General features: G+C 40.6%; 1 protein-coding gene across 2 annotated transcripts; it reads left to right on the top strand.

Moving 5' to 3' along the window:
* Window positions 1–478: 478 nt before the first annotated feature.
* On the top strand, window positions 479–24,875 carry NRIP3 (nuclear receptor interacting protein 3). 2 transcript variants are annotated; one of them, XM_039244580.1, is made up of 7 exons: window positions 479–674; window positions 17,653–17,814; window positions 18,305–18,387; window positions 20,391–20,530; window positions 21,316–21,368; window positions 21,477–21,571; window positions 21,860–24,875. In XM_039244580.1, the coding sequence occupies exons 1-7, from the start codon at window positions 501–503 to the stop codon at window positions 21,873–21,875; spliced, it is 723 nt and encodes a 240-aa protein (XP_039100511.1). In that variant the 5' UTR covers window positions 479–500; the 3' UTR covers window positions 21,876–24,875. The 2 variants fall into 2 exon arrangements, with proteins under 2 accessions (XP_039100511.1, XP_039100512.1); XM_039244581.1 differs by lacking the exons at window positions 21,316–21,368; window positions 21,477–21,571; window positions 21,860–24,875 and adding an exon at window positions 20,666–20,850.
* The last annotated feature ends 489 nt before the right edge of the window (window positions 24,876–25,364 follow it).

Raw genomic sequence — 25,364 nt, 5'->3', positions numbered from 1 at the left:
CCGCGCGGACGGCGGGACTTGGGGCATGGCTCAGCTGGCGGTGATCCCGGGGTCCGCCACGGCGTGGCCAGGTGAGCGGGAGTCGGGGACCGCGGCGGCTGGGGTGGGAGAGGCTGCTCCAACCAATGAGCTCCTACACCGTATCCTGGTGCAGGGGATGCGGGGCGCCCACAACGGGAGAGGGCGGTTGGGTAAAGCGGCCGTGGTAGACCCTTGGCACTCTGAGTCAGTCCAGCCAGCGTCACCCCTCGTAGCCGGTCGTTCCCTTCAACGAGGTGCCTCGGAGACCCGCAGCCGCAGCGGACGCTGGAGAGCCGTGAGCAGGGAGGGGGCGCTGCGCCGGCCCCGCCCCCTCGCGCGCGCACTGGCTGCTCCCCGTGACGTCACGCTCGGCTATAAAACTCTGGGCGCGCGCCTCTCGCAGCTCTGGAGGAGCTCGAGGCTGAGGGCTGCTGGAGAGCAGGGAGCGACGCGGACGCCGGGCCGCGGGCGCCTCAGCGATGTTTTACTCAGGGCTCCTCAGCGAGGGCGGCCGCAAGGAAACGGACATGCGGGAGGCCGCGTCGCTGCGGCAACAGCGCCGGATGAAGCAAGCCGTGCAGTTCATTCATAAGGACTCCGCTGACCTACTGCCCTTGGACGGCCTCAAGAAGCTGGGCTCGTCCAAGGACACGGTGAGCCCCCCGCAGCCGCGCCACCTCAGGATGCCCGCACGCGGCGGCCGGTCACCTTAGCACGGTGCGGTCCCCCCGGGCACGCCCTTGGCCGCTTTCACTGAGTCACCCGCCCGGCCGCCGCCCGCGCTCCCGCCCCCGCCCTCCGCTGTCTCGCTGTTGCTGGCTCGGATTCCTCTCCATCCAGCATCTCTCTGCTTGGCTTTCTGTCGGGATTCCGTCGCAGCTTCTTTTCTAGCTCGCGCTGCCTTCCATTCTGCCTCTTCCCTTCGTGTCTCTCTCCTCTCAAGTAGGAGACCTTGCCCTGCCTTCTGTCCCTCTGGTCGCCTTTCCTTCCCGTTATTCTCATTCGTACCGAATTTGATTGCATATGGGGCTCGAGCCTCGCTTGGCCGGGCTCCTTGGCCGGTCCAGTGACCCAGACAGAGGGGTGACTGCTTTATGAGTGTGGGAAGGAGAGGAAGAAGTGGGAAGGGGGTTTCTTGGCAGTCACCATACCCAGATGATTTTATTACATCCATTTCCCCCTATGCAAAATCTATGTCTCCGTTTGATTTTGGGCTTATCTACCTTGACCTTCCCCCGGAGGAGGGAAAGAGAAAAAGGGTTGCATGTGAAGGAGGTTTCTTGAACCGCATACATCTCTTCATCATTCTCATCTCTCCTCCTCCTATACCTCTACCTCTACCTCCAAAGAGTGGATAAGGGGAGCCAGGCTGCTCCATCTCACTGGCCTGCTACCGTGTGGAGCTGGAGCTGGCGCAGGCTTTTTTCCAACAGGGCTGTTCTTTGCCTTAAGAAGGAGAAACTCCAGGACAGGAGGTCTGGGTTCAAAGACCATGCTGTCCTCTCTGGGAGGGGGTGGATGGTTCAGGATTGCTATTTTAAAAAACTGCATTTGACTGTCATCCTTCAGTCACTGTAGGTGGTTCTGGACCAAATATATGTTTGGGTTTGTAGTTTTATCTGGAGTTTTCTTGTAGTTTACTTGTTTTCTCGAATTTCACAACCACTTTATTATCTGGGCAATAGGTTGTGAAGCATTAATTAAATGTCTTTTAAATGAGGTAGATGGTCTGTATAATTCTTGCAGTATTTTTTGAGATTTTGGAATATTTAATTTGCAGGAAAAGAAAAGTGTCAGCCTGGTTCACAGAAATTACCATTTCAAGCCCTAGATGACTATGGAAGGCAGAACTTCTGAATCCACTTCTTTTTTTTTTTTTTTAACCATGACTAATGACACACAGATACCAATATCAGATTTGCCCTCCCCCATTATAAAAGAGAACAATTTTAGTTATTTTTCAGCAGGGAATGGCTGTCCAGTTATTTTGCTCTGATTTTTTCCAAGGTATTTTTCTTGCAAAAGCCACGGGACAGTCAACCTATTATGCTTACGCAGAATGGCGAGTGACTGAAATGCATTCCTAGAGAAAAGATAACTCTCTGTCTTCCCTTCTTTCACTTTAAAGTTGTCTAGATACATGTTGCAAACTAGGTCTAAATCTTCTTCCCTTCAGTCCAAAATAATCCTAGTTCCTAAAAATTTCAAGAACCAATAAAGAGGGAAGTATTTAGGAAAAGAAGCAAAATGTGGAATGTTTTTCTTCCCCTTCTGCTGGATATAAGAAATGATTGACATTTGGTTGTCTTGGGCTGTCAGAGTTCCCTAGCCCTGAGGAACTACCACTCCATCCTTCTGCTTAGCATTCCTTACATTACTTTATCCTGTGTAGGCAGAATTCTGTCTGCTTTTCTGACTCCAGTCTGTGTCAGTGGAGCCACATAGGAGCTGATAGCATAAAACATAGGCAGTCAGCTGGAAGGAAGAAGCATCCTCAAGAAGCAAGTTACTGTCGTGGATATGATGCATAGCAATTTACTGTGAGACCTTGAATTAGGGTTCACACTTTTTTCTCCCCCTCCCTCTGTCCCCACCGTTGCCATGGACTTGATATCCCTCTCTTGCTGTTTTCACACTCTTAATGTGAAAATGATTACACAGAAGAGCTATAACAGGTCACAGAAACCAAGGCAGATTGAGGTAGGGAAAGGAAAGCTGTGAGTGCTGGGGTAAGGGAGCATGATTAAGCTCTCTTGAAACTGATGTTGCTGCCTCAGTACAATCTAAGAAATAACTTTAGAAGTACCTTATCGCATACACACACAAAAGAGGTACCCTATCACTTCACTTTATACATATGTCTGGTAGTATAGACAGGTTTTGAGTGTATTTTCTCTTACCAAAGTGAAAATTTGAGCCAAAACGAATTATAGGTCTATAGTACAAAACCAGAAGAAGATGAACAATAAAAAGGAAGGGATGGCAAGAAAGTTTTTGAGCCAAAACTAATTGAATAGGTCTGCAGTACAAACCCAATAGAAGCGTAAGAAAAAGAAGGATATGGGGGAAAGGACAGATTAGGTTGTTGTTGATGATGGTACAGAAATAAAGAGGACAATTTTGTTTGAGATTTATTTTTAAAAATTTTTTAATGTTTATTTATTTAATGTTTATTTATTTTTAAGAGAGAAACAGTATACAAGTAGGGGAGGGGCAGAGCGAGGGGGGGGGGGGAAACACAGAATCTGAAACAGGCTCCAAGCTCTGAGCTGTCAGCACAGAGCCTGATGTGGGACTTGAACTCACAGACCATGAGATTATGATTTGAGTTGAAGTCGGACACTTAACCAACTGAGACACCCAGGCACCCCAGGACAAGTTCATTTGAATTGATTTGGGTTTGTGTCAGTGAGGAGACTGTGGGTTGTTTTCCTCATGCTAGTCACCAATATTAGAATTATACTGTTGGGTTTTATGAATTATCTACCTTTAAACATGCTGTTTCTGAAATATTCACTGTTCGATACCAGCCTGCTGACTTTTATTTATTTATTTTGGATTGGCAAAGAGCATCTGTAGGCAATCAAATGTGGTCTTGTTCACTTGGCCCCAGGGAAGTGCCTTTGTCCTATTCCTGTTTATGTGTAGTTCGCTGGTACAAAGTCTAGGTGTATATAATCTTATTTCTTATGTCTGGTTATCTTATTTTGTTTATCCTTTTATTTTGTGATTATTTTTTTCTGTATTAGGTTAAGAACCAAAATCAGAGATATGAATAATATTTTATTTATTATTTTTTTTAAAGTTGATGAAGCTGGAGAAAAAAATTTCCACTCTTGGAATTTTGCTTCTTACAATTTCTTTTGTCTTAGCTACTAGTTTCATAAATGTTCTTTTCATTGAGGTAAGGTCTTTTTAATTTTTAAAAAATGTTTAATTTTGAGAGAGAGAGCTAGAGTACAAGTGTGAGTTTGGGAGGGGTAGAGAGAGAGAGAGAGAGGGAAAGAGAATCCCAGCAGGTTCTTCACTGACATTGTAGAGCCCAATGCAGGGCTCAATCTCATGATGATGAAATCATGACCTGACCAAAATCAAGAGTTGAATGCTTAACCGACTGAGCCACCAGGTACCCCAGGACTTTTAATTTTTAAAAACAGTCCTGTCAAATACACTGTCTTTCCTATATGATAATATTATTGACCATTAGATCATATCTTTAGTTTTCCAGCAATAGAAAGAGTGTTTTTTTTTTCCTATCTATGATTGATTCTACTTATAGCCAAATGCTTTAGAAAAACTCACTAGAATTAGTAACGAAGGCTGGAGCAAGGATGGTAGAACACAGCAAAGCCAGCTGACCATGAAATCATTAGCCTTAGACTCTGAGCATCTGATTTATCTGATTGCAGAATGCCACAAGACATCCATCCTGCTACACATTTTGAATCAGAGAACTTTGGAGCCTTAGAAGAGGAGCATGAAATAACAATATAACACCAGGATCTGGTGCAAACTGAAGGTGTCCAGAGCTATGATTGTATCCTAATTACATTATTTTAATACTTGGTATGTTCAGGACACAGTACTAGGTGCTCAGACCACAAAAAAGATGGCAAAGTTTCTTTCCACAAGAAGTTTATAAATTAGGGGAAAGGACAGGATAGGTTAATTAATTTAAAACAAGTAAATATGTAATATATCAAGTAGTAATAGTGCTATGGAGAAGATAAACCAGGGTAAGGGGAATAGAGAGTACAATGGCCAGGGTAGGGTGGAGTGGAGCCTTGTACTTTATATAGGGTGGTCAGGGAAGGCCTCTCTGATAAGATTACATTTTAGAAGATATTGAAGGAAATCAGAGCAAAATATCTTGGGAAAGAATGTTTTGGCCAGAAGGAATAGAAATTACAGAGGCCTGAAGTGTCAGTATGCTTGATGTGACTGAAACACTATAAGAAAGTCATTGTGGTCAGAGCAAAATGAATAAGTAGGAGGGTGATAGGAGATAACATCAGAAAAATAGTGGGAGGTCAAATTACTCAGGACATTAGAGGTCATTGTAGAGATATTTGGCTTTTAATCTGCTATGGGAAACCAGTAGAAGACTTTGTGCAGAGGGGTGACATGGCATGACTTATTTTATAAACAGATTATTCAGACTACTGTGTGGATTAGGCTGAAGATGGGCAAGAGTAGAAGCAGGGTGACTGATTAGGAGTCTTGTTATGTAGTAATCCAGGTGAAAGATGAAGGTGGCTCAGAGCAGTGAGATAGCAGTGAAGGGGAAAAAGATCAGGTTCTACATATATTTTGAAGACAGGCTTAGGTGATAGATTGGATTAGAGACCTGAAAGAAAGAGTAGTCAAGAATGACCTTAAGGGTTTTTATCTAGCAGTTGGAAGAATAAAGTTGCCATTTACTGAAATGGGTAAGACTACAGGAAGAGTAGATTAAGGATATGGATTAAGAATCAGGAAAATGATTTTTGAATCAGTTGAGTTTGGGTTCTTAATCAAGTGTAGTTGTTGAGTATACAGTTCCATGAGAAGACAATAATACCAGCAGGAAGCCTGTGCTTTTTGCCAAGGTATTATAGTCAATAAACACTAGAGGAGTTCAGTGGAAGAAGTAATTACTCTGGCTCAGTGTGGCAATAGTGATGGAGATCAACATCTGATTACAATTTCATCATTTCATGGTGAGTCAACTTACTATGAGATGTTACAGAGAGGACACCACTGCCAGAGTGTGCCCTATAGAACCTCAGAACAAGAACTTTACAGTTTTTCTGGTCCAATTCCTTCCTGTGTGTGAATCCTTCCTAACAAAAATGTAGCCTGCCATGGACACCTGAGAAACTGAGCCACTCAGGCACCCCAAATTTTAATTTTTTAAGTATAGTTGACACACAATGTTACATTAGTTTCAGGTGTACAATATAGTGATTTAACTTCTCTATAGGTTATGCTGGTCTCACCACAAATGTAACAGTCATATGTTACTATACAGTGTTATTACAGTATCATTGACTATATTCTATATGCTGTGCCTTTTGTTCCCATGACATATTCATTACATAACTGGAAGCCTGTATCTCTCACTCCCCTTCACCCATTTTGCTCACCTCTCCCATCTCCTTCCCTCTGGCAACCATCAGTTTGTTCTTTTTATTTCTAGGTCTAATTCTATAATGCATGTATTTTAAACACTACTCTAAGCAAGGGTTGGCAAACTTCTTCTGTAAAGGACCAGATAGTAACTGTTTTCAGCTTTTTAGTACAAACAGTCTCTGTCTCAACTACTTAACAATGCTGTTGTAGTGCAAAAGCATCCATAGACAGTAAATGAGTGGGGTTGGTTGTGTTTCAGTAAACCTTTATTTACAAAAATAGGCATCAGGCTGGATTTAGCTTATGGACTGTATTGCTGACCCCTCTTTTTAAGTGGTTCTAGTTGTGGTTCTATTGCTGGCTAAAAACCTGGGTTTCTCTTCTGGGAGTAAAAGCCACAAAGAAGGTAGACTTATGTAATTTCAACCCTGTTTTCTGGTCTGGTCTATTCTTTGGACCACAAAATTCTATTAGTTTGATTCTGTCTGGGTTCAGTCCAGTATAGGTAAAGGGATTAAGACAGTGGCCTTAGAAGTTCTTGTTCAAAACATGATTTTATGGCATTCTGCAGTATAATCTACTTCCTCTCACCTCACTTTTCTTCCCACTCTATAGCCTGATTAGAAGAAGAGATATTTAAACAGATTGGGTGCCAGATTGAGGAACCTCAGCTATTTCAACCCAGAATATAACACTGCCCACAGAGCGCATTTCTTCAGAAGCTCCTGCTAATAGCTAAGGCAGCACATTTAGATGCCTAAACCCTGGTTAGGGTTTAGCAGCCACATTTCAGGAACAGGAGAGAACCAGGAATTGCTTAGGTTAGTAGTTACCTTGTTGAGGTAAACACGAAACAAGATCCATGTCAGAAGGATGACTGGAGAATAATGTCCAAAAGGTCACCAAAGTGCCTGTAGCACCTTTCTAGCTAATTTCTAATGTGTATCTTGAAGGACTTCAGAAAAGTAGAAGACAGTTCTTGGAAAGCCAGTTTTTCAATAAACATAAAAATAAACCACTTAAGTAAATTTACTAAGCAATAGTTAAGGAGTGGGAAAGTAGTACAAACTATGGAATGTGTAAGTATTGAATGGATTCTAAAAGAAAGAACTAGACGATGTTAATCAAGAAAGACTTTTTGAAGAAGAGTAGAGATTTGTTCATTCAGTACTATATCAAGAACTAGGGGTGTAGCTGTGATCAAGACAACTAGGGTCCCTGTTCTTATGGAATTAACAACCTAGTGGGGGAGTGAAATAGTAAACAAGTAAATAAGCAAAATAATTGTGGATTTATAATTACTATGAAAGAAATAGTGGGATATGTTAATAACTAAAGAGGTGGGGTACCCACTTTAAATAGTATAGTCAGGGGGGACATCTTTGATGAAATGATTTGAGCTGAGACTTGAAAGATGAGAACAAGCTAACTATTTGAAGTCTTAGTGGGAGAACATTTCAGGCAGTGGAAATAGCATGTGCAAAGGCATTGGAATTGGAAAGAGTTTTTGAACAAGGAGGTGGGGATGAATACAGGGAGTGTGGCATGTATATGGTATGGAAATAGAGATTGGAGCAATGGACAAGAACCAGATGACGCAGAACCAAATAGATCATGGTAAGAAGTTTGCATTTTGTTCAAAGAACAATAGGAAGTCATGGAAGGGTTTGGAGTACGGGAATGTATTATCCAACTTATATATTTTTAAAAATGTTTTAATAGTTTATTGTCAAGTTGGTTTCCATATAAGACCCAGTGCTCATCCCCACAAGTGCTCTGCTCCATGCCCATCACCCCTCTTCCCCTCTCCCCCACCCCCATTAGCCCTCAGTTTGTTCTCAGCATTCAAGAGTGTCTCATGGTTTGCCTCCCCCCCTCTCCCCAACAATTTTTCCCCTTCTCCTCCCCCATGGTCCTCCATTAAGTTCCTCCTAATCCTCCTATACGTGCAAACATATGGTATCTGTCTTTCTCTGCCTGACTTATTTTGCTCAGCATAACACCCTCAAGTTCCATCCATGTTGCTACAAATGGCCAGATTTCATTCTTTCTCATTGCCATGCAATATTCCTTTGTATAGATGAACCACATCTTCTTGATCCATTCGTCAGTTTTTGGACACTTAGGCTCTTTCCATGTTTTGGCTATTGTGGAGAGTGCTGCTATGAACATTGGGGTACATGTGCTCCTATGCATCAGCATTTCTGTATCCCTTGGATAAATTCCTAGCAGTGCTATTGCTGGGCCATAGGGGAGTCCAATTGTTAATTTTTTGAGGAACCTCCACACTGTTTTCCAGAGGGGCTGCACCAGTTTACATTCCCACCAACAGTGTAGGAGGGTGCCCATTTCTCCACATCCTCACCAGCATCTATAGTCTCCTGATTTGTTCATTTTAGCCACTCTGACTGGTGTGAGGTGGTATCTCAGTGTGGTTTTGATTTGTTTTCCCTGATGAGGGACGCTGAACATCGTTTCATGTGTCTGTTGGCCATCTGGATGTCCTCTTTGGAGAAGTGTCTGTTCATGTCCTCTGCCCATTTTTTCACTGGATTATTTGTTTTTTGGGTTTGGAGTTTGGTGATTTCCTTATAGATTTTGGATACTAGCCCTTTATCTGATATGTCATTTGCAACTATCTTTTCCCATTCTGTCAGTTTCCTATTAGTTGTTTCCTACAAACAATTTGCCTATTAGTTGTTTTCTACAAACAATTATTGATTGTTTCCTTTGTTGTGCAGAAGATTTTTATCTTGATGAGGTCCCAATAGTTCATATTTGCTCCTGATTCCCTTGTCTTTGGGGATGTGTCAAGTAAGAAATTGCTACGGTTGAGGTCAAGGAGTTGTTGCCTGCTTTCTCCTCTAGGGTTTTGATGGTTTCCTGTCTCACATTCAGGTCTTTTATCCATTTGGAGTTTATTTTTGTGTATGGTGTGAGAAAATGATCTATTTTCATTCTTCTGCATGTTGCTGTCTAGTTCTCCCAGCACCATCTGTTAAAGAGACTGTCTTTTTTCCATTGGATACTCTTTCCTGCTTTGTCAAAGATTAGTTGGCCATACATTTGTGGGTCCAATTCTGAGTTCTCTATTCTATTCCATTGGTCTATGTGTCTGTTTTTGTGCCAATATCATACTGTCTTGATGATGACAGCTTTGTAGTAGAGGCTAAAGTCTGGGGTTGTGATGCTCCTGTTTTGGTTTTCTTCTTCAATATTACTTTGGCTATTCAGTATCTTTTATGGTTCATTACAAATTTTAGGATAGTTTGTTCTAACTTTTGAGAAGAATATTGGTCCATTTTGATTGGGATTGCATTGAATGTGTAGATTGCTTTGGGTTGTAATGACATTTTAACAGTATTTATTCTTCCAATCATTAGCATGGAATGTTTTTCCATTTCTTTGTGTCTTCTTCAATTTCCTTCATAAGTTTTCTGTAGTTTTCATCATACAGATATCCAACTTATTTTTAAAAACTCACCCTGGTTGCTATATAGAGAATGAATTGGAAAAGGATGAAAGAAGAGGCAGAAGATGAGTTAGGAGGGTTTTTTTTGTTTGTTTTGGGTTTTTTTTTTTTTTTTTTTTTTTTTTTGCAGTTCAGATAAGAAGTGGTGAACCAACATATGGAAGCAACCTAGGTGTCCATCTGTGGATGAATGGACAAAGAAAATGCAGTATATATATATATATATATATATATATAGTATTCAGCCATAAAAAGTAATAAGTCTTAATGTATCATTTATCATTTGTGATAACATGAATGACTGTGAGGGTCATGCTAAGTGAAATCATAGCATTTATGATAACATGAACGACTGTGAGGGTCATGCTAAGTGAAATCAGTCAGAGAAATACAAATACCATATGATCTCACTTATATGTGGAATCTAAAGAACAAAACAAACAAACAAAATAATCAAGGTTATAGATACAGAGAACAGACTGGTGCTTCCTGGAGAGCAGGAGAACGAAATGGATGAAAGTGGTCAAATGGTTCAGACTTCCAGCTATAAAAAAATAAGTCATGGGGATATCATGTACAGTATGATGATTATAGTTAATACTAGTGTAGTGCATATTTGAAAGTTGCTGAGAGGGTAGATCTTAAAAGCCCTTGTTATAAGAAAAAAAAGGGAAAAAAGGTATAACTATATATGGTGATGGGTGTTAACTGGACTTATTGTGATCATTTTGCAGTATATACTAATATGGAATCATGTCATATACCTGTAGCTAATATAATGCATATATAATGTAATTATACTTCAATTTTTAAAAATTGCATTATTTAAAATAAAACTTAGAGGATGAGGTCAATTAAAGTTACATTGCATTTTAAGGGGCGCCTGGGTGGCTTAGTCGGTTAAGCGACCGACTTTCGCTTAGGTCATGATCTCGCGGTTCGTGGGTTCGAGCCCCGCGTCGGGCTCTGTGCTGACTGGCAGCTCAGAGCCTGGAGCCTGTTTCAGAGTCTGTGTCTCCCTCTCTCTCTGACCCTCCCCTGCTCACGCTGTCTCTCTCTCTCTCTCTCTCCTAGAAATAAATAAAAATATTTTTAAAAAAAGTTACATTGCATTTAAAAAAAAAAGTTACAGTGCGTTTTTAAGGTCTAACAAACTTTGAAGGTTTTCTGCAAGTATAAAAGAAAAAAATGATGGTGGCTTGGATTAGATTGGAGGTGGTAAAGATGGGGAGAAGTAGATCAATTCCAGATATGTTTTAGAGGAAGCCACAACAGTACTTTGGGATGGAAGTTTAGAGAAAGGAAAGAATCAAGAATGGATGGGTGTATGGCGGTGACATTTTACCAACTTGGTGGAAAGGGAGTGATCCATAATGGTAAAACTGAACAGGACTTTGGAGCTCAAACAAACTTATTTTATTACTGATGAAGAAAGCAATGCTTGAAAAAAGTAATGTCTAGCAAGGTTAGTGATTTGCCCATGATAATATGTAACAACTGATCATCTTGCTGAAAGCAGAAAGTCTTCCTGGAGGAATAAGGATAAGTTTGGGAAGGAGGGAAGTTTGGTAGTGGAAGATCTTAAATGTTAAATTGAAGATTTTGTGTTTGATATAGCTGGCCAGAAAACCACTATAGGGTAAGGAGACCATGAAACTAGTTTTTTAGGAGATTTCTTGGATTTAGCAATAACAGTAGAAATGGAGAGGGATGCGGTTCATGGGTTCAAGCCCTGCATCAGGTTCTGTGCTGGCAGCTCAGAGCCTGGAGCCTGTTTCAGATTCTGTGTCTCCCTCTCTCTCTGCCCCTCCCCCACTCATGCTCTGTCTTTCTCTGTCTCAAAAATAAATAAACTATAAAAAAATTAAAAAAAGAAATGGAGAGGGAAATATAAGGTGTTAAAGAGCCAGAGTTTCACTCACCTAGATAGAGAATAAGGGAGAATGTGTAGGTTTTGTGGGAAAGATCAGTGGGACAAGTTAAGTCTGAAAGCGCCTGTGGAATGTCTAAGTAGAAAGTTCAAAGTGGCAGTTGAGTCTATGCGTCTAAAACTCAAAAGTGAGGTCTGGGCATGAGACAGTGTCATCATCATAAAGGTGGTAATTTATGATACTAGCAATGAAAGTTGACAACATTGCCCTGAAAGAATACGTAGAGCAAGAAAAAGACCAAAGACAAAGTAATGATTAAAAAATGAGCAGAGGCAAGGGAACCAGTAAAAGAGACAGATGTCAAATAGGCAGAAAGGTGGTTTTAGGAGCAAGTGGAGGAGTGTGTCAAGAAAAATGGAATGCTGAGTTTTGTTGCAGCATAGTTTTTAATGGCAGACATGTGGAAACAATCTAAATGCCCATTAGTAGTTAAATGTTAAACTGAGGTACATTTGAACCACACATTAGTAGTTAAATGTTAAACTGAAGTACGTTTGAACCACAAACTCAAATGTCTGCAGAGGATATGCTGTTTTAAAATGCAGAAAATAGGGCAGATGTAAGAGAACAGGTACCAAGGTGGGTTACCTGCCTAAGTTACATTGGTGTGTGTGCATACATGCATGTACACACACTTTGGTCATTGCATGATTTGGCTGATAATGTTAGATGTCTAAATCATCTCCCATACTCAGACCTTTTCTACTTGTATGACTCCTCTATAGAGATTAGAAAAGCTGCATCCTCTCCCAACTCCCCTCGCAATTAAGACTGGCCATGTGAATTCTGACCAAGGAGATATAGGGAAAATACTGAGGGAAGTTCTGGGAAAACTTTTGCTATCCTGATAAAAGGCATAGATGGCACTATGTCCCTTCCTCCTTTGTCATTTCTTGAGGAATGTTCATATGATCATGAGGGAATGTCCAAGAATATAGAGACAGTAGCTGTGAAATTGTTAAACTGCTGTTATTGCCAACACTGCCTACTTCCAGACTTCTTGTTATATGAGAAAAAATGTACTTCCATTTAAGCCATTGTAATTTTGCTTTTCTTGTGGCTGAATACTTTCCTAGTATATGGGGTATACTTTTTCATGTAATATTTGCTTATATAAAAGATACATTTAAAAATTTAGACTATTCTTTGTGTTAGGGATCTCTATATATCTAGGTAAATTGTGATATTACTATTTCTTGATTTACTGATTTTACCATTATGTATTGATTTTCTACTATAATAGGTAAGGTTTAATTCTCTTACACCTCTTTATCATGCCCTCTCTCCTAAGATACTAATATTCTGTTAAGTAACTGTTTTGGGTCCAATCAGCATTTACTACTTAGTAAATGAGAAACTAGGACTGTTCATATTATTCAGAGCTGTGTCAAATAATGGTACTGTATTTCCTTTCTCATGCAAATACTTACTTTTCTCAAAATTAATAGTTGTCTAGTTATTTTTTTATGTAAAATTTAAATCTCCTCCAAGTACCTTAAAACTGTAGATGATCTAGCAGGTCCACCTCTTTTTTATTGGAGACATCCTTCCTGGAGCCCTCCATCCTATAATTTCATTTTGGACTGGTTGCTTTCAAGGCCTGTTATATATCCTATATCCTAAACTTTTCCTTCAGCACCATTTTCAGAATATCCTTTGCCTCTCTTCTCTATTGGATCCTTTATTCTTGAACCATATGATTTTTTTCTTTGTTCATTGGTTTCCCTCACTTTGGTGGAGCATATCCTTCAGTAGCTTCTTGAAGGTTCATGGGAAATATCTTTCCTGAGTCTTGATTGATAGTTTGGGTAGGTTAGGAAACTATGTACTATCAAATTTTTAAAAAGTATTATTCCATTGTCTTTTAGCTACTGTTGTTACCATTGGGTTGTTCTATGCCATTTTGGTTCCTAATCCTTTGTATGTGGATCATCTTTTTCTCCTTGGAGGATTTTGCAACCTGTGTCACCCATAATATTCCAAAAATTCATAGTGATGTGAAACTTTTTGGGGGGCCTTTCTACTCTCATTATATGAGTCTCGATGTGGGTTTTTTCAATCTTAAAATTCATATCCTTCAGCTCTGGTTTAGTATGGCACTCCATCCTCACCCTTAGCTGTTCTAGAAATCTGAAGTACATGATTTATAAGCCTAGACAAACTATTAACCAGAGTCTTTTGATTTACTATTTCATTTTTTAATTTATTACTTCAAAAAGAATAAACTTTTGGCATACTTCCCATTTGTCTGGGTCAAGTGGGAGTTTTATCAAGGCTTTATATCTATTTCCAACCCTCTACCTGTAGAGGTTATAATACCTCTCACCCCCCAGCCTTTCCAGAGTTTAAGTAGGAAAACTGCTATTACAGCTTGACCCCAAAATATAGCTCAAATATAATAGTTTATTTTTTCTTAAATAACAGTACTAGTAGAAAGGTCAGCAAGACAGTCCTCTTCCATATAGACTTAGACTGACAGTGGCTCTTCCGTCTTTAACATGGGACCTCTAAGGAGCACCTGGGTGGCTCAGTCAGTTGAGCATCTGACTTTGGCTCAAGTCATGATCTTGCTCATGGGTTCAAGCCCCGCATCACGCTCTGTGCTGACAGCTCAGAGCCTGGAGCCTGCTTCAGATTCTGTGTCTCCGTGTCTCTCTGCCCCTCCCCTACTCATGCTCTGTTTTTCTCTCTCTCTCTCAAAATAAATAAACATTTTTAAAAATTAAAAACAAACATGTGACTTCTAAGAAGGTTATCTTAAAGATCATTTCCATTCCAACCAGTCAGAAGAGTAAAAGAATGGAAGAATGTGCACAGGACATTTTTATGGATCAGATCTAAAGTGGTACATGTCACTTTGCACATTCTGTTTGCTAGAACTCAGTCATACATATGGCCATGTGTAACTACAAGGAAGGCTGGGAAACATAATGTAGGTATCTGCACAGAAAAAAAAAATAGGAGAACATGGATTTTGATAAACAACTGGCAGTCTTTGCCACTCTAGCATTGTATGGAGTGGAATGGTGTGAAGCTTTCTTTAGTCTAGGTTAGTTACCACTTTTCTGTTTGCTTCTCAGATTCCACAATTTTGTCTCTTTTTGTCTCTTCGTTTTTGTTATTGTTTCCTGTATATTGCTCTTTTTGTCCTTATAGGTTTAGGCCTTTCTTATTCCTTAACTATGATTTTAGTGAAATTTTGGTTAGGAACACAGGTAAATGTGCAGTTGCACTGTTTAAAACATGTAGGCATAATAAAATGATGACAGAAAAATATTTCTGAGGTTCATGTGTGTTTATTGGCTGTGAATTTTCAACTCCTAAACTATATTATGAATACTTGTAGTAAGACAATTTAACAAAAAGAATTATATGTATGATATAGAAAATTTTCTTTTAAATATTAAAAGTAGAAAATTTTAGAACAGTGTTATAGTATGATCCTATTTTTTGAATGTGTTTGTATATATACTAAAATGTTTGGAAGTATGTACTTATAAATTTAATGGTGGTTATTTGTAAAGAGTGGGACTGAGAAAAGGTTGAGAAACTTTCTCTTTTGATTTTATATATTTCAGTGATTTGAATTTTTTCACTGAGCATGTGTTGTGTTGGAACCTTTCTTTGGTTACTAAGGAAAAGAACACATAAAGAAATTGTCAGCAGGGTCAAATGCCCTAAAGAAGTCAAGGAAAAATGAAAGCTGAAAAATATCTACCAGATTTGGAAATTAGGAGATTTTTATTGCTGTTGTGGGATCAGAAGTAATCTCAGTGAAGAAAATATAGGATATCAGGAAATATATATAGTGTTTTTGGGCTTATTTAAGAATAGACTATTCAGTGGGGCACCTGGGTGGTTCAGTTGGTTAAGCATTCACATCTTCGGTTCAGCTTAAGTCATGATCTCATGGTTTGTGGGATTGAGCCCTACATCGGGCTCCTTGCCTACAGTGCACAATCTGCTTGGGATTCTCTCTCTCCCTCTCTCTCTCTTTCTCTCTCTCTCTCAAAATAAATAAATAATCTTAAAAAAATAAAAATGGACCATTCAAGACAAGGGTGTGATTAGAGGAGGGTATTGAGGAGGCAGGGTCTGAGGTTATGTGGAGTTTCTCCCCAATATATGAGAACTTTGAGTATGTTTTATAACCTGTGGAAGAAGGATTCCATATGGAGGGAGGAAATTTCAGGAAAGAGATGACTTCAAGGAAAATAATTTTAGAATTTTCCTCATCTGTCCAGAGATGATTAGACTCCTTTGCAAGATTAGGAGTAGCAAGGTAAAGCTGTGTTCAGCAAGACTGATGTAGAAGGAAAACCCCAAACTTTCAGTGAGCAGGGCTTTCATTAAATGTCCTTTGAAGTCCCTTTCAGTCTTCACTTCTACAAATGCAGTTTATCTGAGTTGGTTCTAGTGAGCATGGACTTGACAGAAGCAAACACCCTACCCTGCTTTAATATGACTTGAACTAGGAATCCAGGTTTGTGAGAGATGAGAATGAAGAATTTCTGTTTCTTTTAAGGAGCAAGCATTCTCCAGTGTCGCATCAGGAAATCTGACAGAGTTAGCACTTCTTCTAGCTCCTTATCAAGTTAAGAAGCTCTCATTTTCTGTTTAAGTGCCTCTCTCTCTCTCCTTTTCCCAAGAATACTAATCTAGAATCTGCTTTGCCAAGAATCTGTGTATTTTGGGAATCTATTTCTTCACCTCACCAGGGTTACAGTGAGTCATGGCTCTGACTCCATTCTTCCTCAGAAATTGTAAGATGGTAGATAATTAAGACCTTACCCAGTTTTACCCCCTTTCCTGGGAAAATTCTAGGCTCTAGGCTTCTAAGAGTGATTCTCTTCCCCCTAAAATTGGAGAAGCACCTGGTATGTGTTATATAGAAACTTGGAGTTCGACTCTTTCCTCTGAGAGATTTTAAGTAGTATTGTAAACTGAAAATAAGATGCTTGTGTGTAGAAATTACTTGGGTCAAATGAGTTCTTATCAAGAGGTAACCTATATTTTCTAGAGGCCACTTTGGGTAGAAAGAGCAGAGCATGGATATGGCTGCCCTGTAAACTCTCCAAACAGAAGGTCTGTCAAAGAGCAGACTTGAATTCATATCCTTCATTCTGCCTCCTAATATTAGGTATTGTGGCATAGATATAAGGTCTTATTAAATCTCCTGTTACTTGGTCAGTCTCTGCCCCTTTTATACTCCCACTTTTTGGCCCTTTGAATTGAGAGAGAGTGGAAAGCATGCATCTGAGAAGACTTGCCTTATGCTTCTTGAGGTCCAGAGGATGTCAGTAAAGATTAGTCATATGGGTTCTGCCAGGTTTCAAAGTATGTCTCCTGAGAGGGTTGCTCAGCAGGTATGGATTCCTCTCTTCCCACCCCAAGCACCCCGTGAATTGCTTAGCCCACAGGACAATCAGGTCACTAAGGTATATGAAAACGGGGTCCAAAAGATGAGATTGTAAGGGAGTGAGACTTGAAATACAAGTGGGCAGGGGTACCTGGGTGGCTCAGTCAGTTGAGCATCCGACTTCAGCTCAGGTCATGATCTCACATTCGTGGGTTCAAGCCCCACATCATGCTCTGTGCTGACAACTCAGAGCCTGGAGTCTGCTTCAGATTCTGTGTCTTCCTCTCTCTCTGCCCCTCCCCCCTCTCAAAAATAAATAAACATTAAAAAAAAAAAAAGAAATAGAAGTGGGCAGAGCTTCTGACAACCAGTACTGGGTAGGTTTCTTTGGCCTGTGAGAATGAGTTGCCTCATAGACTAAGGTCCCTTTAGTCCTTTTAAGGGGAGGGAAGGTAGCGGGCTTTCCAAATCACAAGGGTCCCTCAGTTTTCTTCAGCCTTAGAATATTCACGGGCCCTGTCCACATTTTCCAGTGTCCCACCTTGCTCTTTAATTCATTCAGGGTTGTCTACTTGCAAATTGACTTATAGTACCTGCTCTGATAATACCAATAAAGTCTCTACTTGAAGGAAGAAAAAATAAGAAGGGAAGAGCTCAGTTATGTGAGGTTCCTTCACTATTTCTGTAGGACCTGGGGGACAATGGGAAAGGTGGGAAATGACCTGTCACTAAGAAGCCTCTGCTTTCTATTCCTCAAGCAACCTCATAACATTCTGCAGAGGCGCCTCATGGAAACCAACCTGTCTAAACTTCGAAGCGGCCGTGTCCCTTGGGCCTCCAAGACCAACAAACTGAATCAGGCTAAGTCTGAGGGACTAAAGAAGTCTGACGATGATGACATGATTTTGGTTTCTTGCCAGGTAATATTCTGAGAATAGTTTTTGCAGGGTTTTCTGGAATAGGATTTGGGCCCATTGTGATCCCCATAGTGGGGCCCTCTCTTCCAAACTGTATAGAGTGCGGGTCTTATCATGGAATTCGCAAGTGAGTTTTACAGGAAGTATACACAATACTTTTATGCATGTACATCTTTATGAGAAAATGGACCAAAGTTTTCATCATATTTGTAAAAGAGTATGTAATACACACACACACACACACACAATTCAAATTAAGAGCTACTTGTTATAGAGAATTTTAAACACATAAAGTTCTTTGGGATCCTCTGTCAGCTCTAGATTCAGCAGGAAAAAAAGCTCCTCAAAGGAGACACAGCAGTGGTTAAAGATGAGACATTACCAACCCATAATTGTGAGATGCTCTCCTGCCCTGCCTTTCATATGACATCTGCTTGGTCCCTTCCCTTTTGCTTCCCTGGCTCCTGCTGAACAGTATGTTTCCTCTCCACAGTGTGCTGGAAAGGATCTGAAAGCCTTGGTTGATACAGGCTGTCAATATAATCTCATCTCTTCAGCCTGTGTGGATAGACTGGGGTAAGTAGCCACTTGTACAAGGTGGGAATAGGATGTTAATGCTCTCTTTGCCTGAATCTATTTTGAGGTTAGAGATGGTGAGGGTCTCCACCAAGGCTCCAAGAGAAGTGTACAGAGTTCACCTAATCAGCTGGAATTAGTCCTTAGTAGAGGGGGTATGGTAGGTTCTCAGGCATCTGGGAGAAATCAGTGACCCAGGAAAGCCTCAGGTTTTCCATTAACTCCCACCTATTAATTTCTGAGCAAAGACTCTGAGGCTCTAGAATGAGAGAGTGTGAGATCCTTGGCTCATTGTTTGCCACACCCTGATTCTGATATGTGCCTTGCCATGACAACAGATTAGAAGGAGCTGTCCTATTGATATATCCCAGATGAGTAAAAGCAGGAATGCAGTTTGTCTTAGCTTACTCAGGGTACTTCTGGAAGCCATACTGCCTATCCCAAGAAGACAGAACTTAGAATAGGATGGCTATTGCTGCTGGGCCTGAATCATCGTAGGTGTGATTAGCTAATAGTTTCTTAGTGCCTTTCCTCTCTGTAAAGAATATGTAAAATCAAATCTTACTGCTTATCCAGCTGGGGATTGGGTGTGAGGCAGACACTTCATATATTGAATGTCTTTGGTTCTTCAACAGCTAGAATTGAGTTCTTCCTCCTTTAGTCAGAGAAACCCATTTTGTATCTTTCCTCCTTTTCAGTCAGTGGGTACTTTTATTTCTTTCCTTCTTCCTTCTCTTCCTTCATAAGTAACAGGTGGGCCCTAAGGTCTAGCCCAGAATTGGAAGAATCAACCCAATGTCCTTTTCCACTTTTCTAGCCCTCAGTATAACAAATCATTCTCCAGCTGAAATACCTGTATTCAGGCAATCGCCAGTGTAGACATAAGGGTCCATTCTAAGCTACTTTCAAGATGTTCATATTCTTAGATGGGACTTGAACAAGGCTTGGTTTGTATAATTAGTGACTTCTGCCATCTGATCTGTTCCTTCTTGTTTCTACGCTGTCCTTACCCCTCACCACCACTGTCACTCTTTGAAGCTGGCTCTGTGGATTTTGTACACTGATATTTAGGCTGGAAAGCCCAGAACACAAATGCTCTTGTGGGAAGAATCCTGAGCTTTTTTATGTGGTGAAGAGGTGAAACATAGTGCAACATGATGGTTCCAGAAAGACTAATAATGTCCTGATGCATAATTAGGCAGCAGTCTGCCATGGTTCCAGAGGAATTAATAACCATCTGTAAAACTGCAGTTATTTTTCTTTTGGATGAGCTGTAACACCAAAAGAGAGGAAATGGAGTAACGCAGAAGTATTGGCACAGAAAGTCCATAATTAAGTTTTTATCCACCAACCCATAATAGCTTGGGTGCTAGCTGTTCCAATCAGCTTATATAACTTTGTGAAACCTGGGTGCTGTTCCTTTCCTTCCTCCCCTGCAGAAACAAGTTAAATTAATTAGGAATTTCTCCATGTTATTCCTTGATGATATCAATATCAATATGCTTAGCAAATAAGTACCAGCGTCCACTAACCTTATAGCCTAAGACTGATGAGTATAAACTGAAATAGGAAAGGTAAAGAGAAAATTAGACACTGAACAAAAGCATCTTCTAAAATTAGGAAAAACCCCTGAGCTCTCTGAGATCTTTTACCCACGGATGGGTAAAAAGATATGTTAACTAAGTTGCCTTGCATAAGTGGGGATGTTAGGATGCAGAATAGGATTTTCTGAGTGTATCAACTTTCATTTTTACCAATGCAGATAGTGACACAGCTTTTTGAGAAAAGGAGTTAAGTCTTTTTTGGTTTTTATATCCCTTGGCATAGGTAGGAGAAAGTTCTGAAACAAGAAGTATAGGATGGCTAGCACTATTTTTTTCTTTTTGGTAAATTAGTCCCAGGAAACCCTAGAAAATTCCACCTGGGGGTCAGAAGGTAGACATTGCTAGATTCCATCAGAAACCACTGCCAAGGGGATTCTGATAGCTCCCTTTCTGATGCAGACTCAAGGAGCATGTCAGATCTCATAAGCATGAAGGAGAGAAGCTTTCTCTACCCCGGCATCTGAAAGTAGTGGGCCAGATTGAGCACCTCGTGATCACACTGGGCTCCCTCCGTCTGGACTGTCCAGCAGCTGTGGTTGGTGAGTAGAATTGAGAGTGGGACCTATGGACCCCTATTGCAAACCCTCTCCCTTCCACCAAACCCTCGTGAGGTCTCATGCCTGTAAATACTGACTTCTTCAAAATCTCAGGTTTCCACTTTTTCTATACTATAGACTTGTCCCAATTTTTACTCTCCAAAGTACCAAATGGGCTCTGAGCTACATGCAAGACATGTTGAGAATCACTAAGAAAAAGGAGTGTGTAATTCAGGATAAAAAATATCAAAGGATAAGAAAGCAGACATTTTTGTGTGCCAGTGAAGATGGTTCCTGAAAGCTTTTCCTGAGCTAGTTGGAAGTAGAAGGCAAGATCCTCTTACTCTTTTGCCATAAATCTCTTGATAACTTCCCACCACCTCCTGTACTTTCCCTTATGTACTTTACTCTAAACTATTGTAAATTTCTGAGTTTTGTGTAAACTCTTTTAGAGTTTTAAAGTCCTAGGTTTGAATCTTGGCTCTATCATCTTTTAACTATAATGATCTGGGAAAATTAATTAATATAATAGATGTTCAACATATGTTTATTAGATGGATGGATGGATGGATGGATGGATGGATGGATGGATGGATGGAAGGAAGGATGGATAAATGGATGGGTGGATGGATGGTTGGAAGGAAGGAAGGAAGGAAGGAAGGAAGGAAGGAAGGAAGGAAGGAAGGAAGGAAGGAAGGTAGGTAGGTAGGTTGGTTATATGGAGCCCGATGTAATAAGGCTGACTTTTAAACCAGAATGGCAATAGTTGAATCTTCCTTTTATTTTAGAGGACAGTGAGAAAAACTTGTCCCTTGGTCTCCAGACTCTCCGGTCCCTTAAGGTAGGATTGATTTTATTTTCCCTTTGATACTTACGCTCTGAGGTGGGGTTCCTTTTGCATTGACAGTGGGATCATTGACAGTGACCAGTGATTCTCCTTTGTTTTTAGTGCATAATAAATTTGGATAAGCACCGCCTGATCATGGGAAAGACAGACAAAGAAGAAATCCCTTTTGTGGAGACAGTTTCCTTAAATGAAGACAAGTAAGTGCCCAAATGAGTCAGGTCAAGTAAAATCCACTTGTCATTAAGTGGAGGGTTCTCATACAGAATATTGGGTTGTGCCCTGCCTTTGTCCTTCAGTCTTACCATAAGTACACTCACCCGGAACCCCTAGAGTTCACCATTCCACAAAATTTTCTAGCCCATGTTCTGGAATGAGTAGTGATGATACTGGTGGGGAAAATAAGTAGCTTTTAACTAAAATACACTTGCCTTCAACCTAACTTCTTTGAATTTGGTATCATTTCTTCTATTTCTTTCTCATTTCAGCACTTCAGAAGCGTAACTACAGAATGCAGCATGTCTGCATGTATGCATACATACCAGGTTGACAGACTGAGAAAACTGGGTTTGAACCAAATGCAGTAGCAACTTGCTGTGGACCAAGTCCTTCCCTCTGATAGAAGCTCCAGGGGCTCCTTCCCACCCAGACCTCTCTAGATTTTAGTCCGTGCTTAGAGATCTTATCTGGTTATAGCCATTGTTTTTTACTCCTCTGATCACTTAATTTATAGACCTTTTGACACTGCCAGGTCTCACTTGTGGCCTACTTCTCTGCTTCTTCCAGGAATTTGCTTTTATTAGTCAAGTATAGGGGCTTCCAGGTTCCATTTCTCTATAGATGCACTTGCTTCTTTTCCTATAGCTAAAATGTATAATAAACAAGAACCTGACCTTTACCTCCTTTCAGCTGTTTCAAAGAGGTGCAGGATACCTAGGTCTCAGAACTAGAATTTCTTCTAATTCGTTCATTGATTTCTCAAGTATAAATTTATCTGAAAGAGCCCAGAGAGATCATCTAGTCCAACCCTTTTATTTAAAGGTCCAGAGAGGCAAATGAATTATCCAAGTTCTTATACTAAGTGACTGGTAGAGGAACCTAGAGACTCAGACTTGACAAGGCAAGACTATATTCATTCCCCCATGCTGCTATTTTTGTCTTCAGGCCTTGAAGAGGTGAGCGTTTGTAAAAAGGCAGGGTAGGGGAAGAATCTGCTTTGGGGGTGGATGCAGGAGGATCTGAATAGCCCTCTCTCCTGTGTGCTAAGTCTACTAAAAGTCTCTGCCCCAAATTGTCACATGTAGGACCTTATTTTGGTGCCTAAAAGCTGAGGGTACAAAGATGAATGAGATAGTCTCTCACTGTTAACTTCTTAGAGGGGAGAAGGGTGAAAGGAACCACAGACAGAAAACATTAATCACTTTCTGAGATGGAATTGAAGGCTATGATAAATAATCTGGGGATCATTATTAGACATTGACACCCCCAAGATCCAGTCATTATTTCTGCCCAGTCTGTTATTTGTCTGCTGTGGACCCAAGTAGATGGGATCAGGAATAGGGAAAGGAGATGGAAAAAACCCGAAGAGGTCCAGAATAGAAGGAAGTACTGGGTAGAATCAGTTGGTGGAAACTCCTACCTATGGAAACCTTTCTGGGATGGAGGTCAGGAAGAAAACTTCCAGGCAGGGAACTGAGGGTTGGGAAGCTCTTCAGATTTGCCCTATTTCAAGGAAAGAGGCAGGGCAGGAGCTGGCAGTGTTAAGGACAACTTTTTCTGACTGCCCAGTGTCCTCTGACTCTTCTCAAAACATTGGCAATCACAGGGATGTCTTGAAGCATTTTTGTTGGGGTGTCAGCTTAGGCACACAGATACCAATAATGGAATCTCCCTTTCAATTTGGTCATAGAAGTACTTGGAGGAGTCAGAAAAATACTCAGCTGGGAGTATCTTTTTAAGAGATCCCCAGCTCTACCCTTGCTTCATAGTAGTTTCCAGAGCATTTAATGGATCCCATGTTGAACTTTGCCAGGTCCCACCAATAATCTCATCTAGTGTTCAGCTACTGCCTCTACCAAACAACTTTTTGGAACCGTGAATGTCTTGAGGCTTACAGAAGCTCCCTAAAGACTAGGAACTTGGTGACTCCCACTTGAACAGCTAGACAGCCATAGTACCGCCTAGGTCACCCCAAAGCTCCTCTTCTTATCAGCCTCTATATAGAGGAAGCAAGATGGAAAACTAAGCACAGCCACAGCAGAGGAGGCCATGGCTGGACTTCAGCAGGGGTGATTCCAGGTTACCAGCCTTCGGTGCCCCCTTGAAATTTATCTCATTTTTGCCTGGGGTGAGGAGGACCTGTGCCTTTCCACTGAGGCCTCTCCACTCTCCTGCCCTACCTATCATAGCATCACTTTGGCCTGCTCCTTACCCTAAGGCTGAGTTGAAATACTTCATCCCTTCCTTCCCAGGTTGAAAATTCCATGCCAAGCCTTGACTCTTGGCCACAAGAGAGGCATATTAGAAGTTCCTTGGCCTGGTTTATCCTTATTTACATTCCTGGTGGACCAAGTGAGGCCAGGAATTCTTTGGTGCTAGAAAGATGTGACAGATTTCTGACCCTTGAGTTCAGGATTATATGGTGTCAGAGAGATGATCAGTTGCCTTTAGTGATCTTTCTGGCCTCTGAGAATTAATGATTTTCCAATTTTGGAATAGAAACAATTGGGGTGATCTGAGCTTAGGGTATCATAATCTCTTTCAGTGCAGTCAGATTATTTGAATTTACTAACCAAATAATTGTGCTGTAAACCTTGGTTTGATAGAGGTACCTAAAAATGTCTAAGGACAATTATGGGAAGTCTTGAGCTTCATTAATCTTTAAATGCTGCCAAGTTTATTATTATGATAAGCCATATCTCTTTGGTATTCACTAGGGAGCACCTGAGCTACTTTTGGGGGGCTGGCAAGGTAAAAAGGTGAAGTTAGTTCTTCCCAGAATCCTAAAAAATTCTCTCTGGCACCTCTTATTCAGGATGTGAGAAGAAAGTGTCTACCCAGGTCAGAGTTCTCAAGACAGGCAGTAGCAGACATTAACCCTGTAGAACTAGTACCCCTCTCATTCCTTATTAGATGTCCGTCTCAAGTACAGGAAGTTTGAAAAATATTGTTTTTGTTATTTGGTATATCTATGCCTGAGTTATTTAAGGAACAAATGTTTTCTGACTTTTCAATTTCCTTGCCCTGCACAGACCCCATCCGGTAAGCTTTTCTATTCCTTAGCTCAAAGTGTCTGTAGAATGGATTGCTTATTGTGTCAGCTACCCTGACTCTTGTGTAATAGAAGCATCCTTCCAGGCTGGAGACATGGAGGACATGAACTGGATTCTTCCCTCCTTCTGTTGCCAAGCCTCTACATTGGCACTTTTACCTGCTCAGTGTTTCTGGCTGTGTTGGGTTTATTTGTGAGATTGATGTAACAATAAAGTAAAATCTCCCCCTCTGTGTGCTTGTCTCACAAAGTCTCTGTGTCAGGGCCCCTGGAAGGTGAGGGAGCCCAGGCATAGCCTAATTGCATCAGTGTTTTTCTCATAGGATATTCTGAACACAAGGCTTTGAGGTCCTCATTTTTCCTTGCTACTGGTCCTTTAGCAATCTCCTACTTAACTGTGACAATAATTGTTTATGATGGGCCAGCAGTGTGTAAGAGAATATTTCTTTTAGAAAGGGAAATTTTTATTTAGTTCAAATAAATAGGACAGATTTGGGAAGGGGCAGTATTATTTAATGAGCCTTAATATATAGTTAAAGCCATTGCCTAAATGACATTTCAAATAAATGCATTTTACAGATGATAGAAAGCTTTAAATATTAATATTTTAATATTTAAGCAGTATGACTAAAGAGTCAGCAAAAAACATTTTTTAACTACGACAGTGTTTATCACAATCTAGAATTATGGTTCCACTGTTACTCAGATGATACCGCCTCAAA

Source organism: Hyaena hyaena, unplaced genomic scaffold, assembly GCF_003009895.1.
Source record: "Hyaena hyaena isolate Hyena2069 unplaced genomic scaffold, ASM300989v1 scaffold_245, whole genome shotgun sequence".
NCBI classification, from domain to species: domain Eukaryota; kingdom Metazoa; phylum Chordata; class Mammalia; order Carnivora; family Hyaenidae; genus Hyaena; species Hyaena hyaena.
Note: the sequence above shows the minus strand (reverse complement) of the source record. Positions and strands in the feature narration are given on the sequence as shown.

Bases quoted from the DNA above. Each gene is read 5' to 3' on its own strand.
- NRIP3 (XM_039244580.1), top strand. From the start codon at position 501: ATGTTTTACTCAGGGCTCCTCAGCGAGGGCGGCCGCAAGGAAACGGAC. The intron at 20,531-21,315 runs GTGAGTAGAATT...CTTTTATTTTAG, and splicing joins CTGTCCAGCAGCTGTGGTTG to AGGACAGTGAGAAAAACTTG. The intron at 21,369-21,476 runs GTAGGATTGATT...CTTTGTTTTTAG, and splicing joins AGACTCTCCGGTCCCTTAAG to TGCATAATAAATTTGGATAA.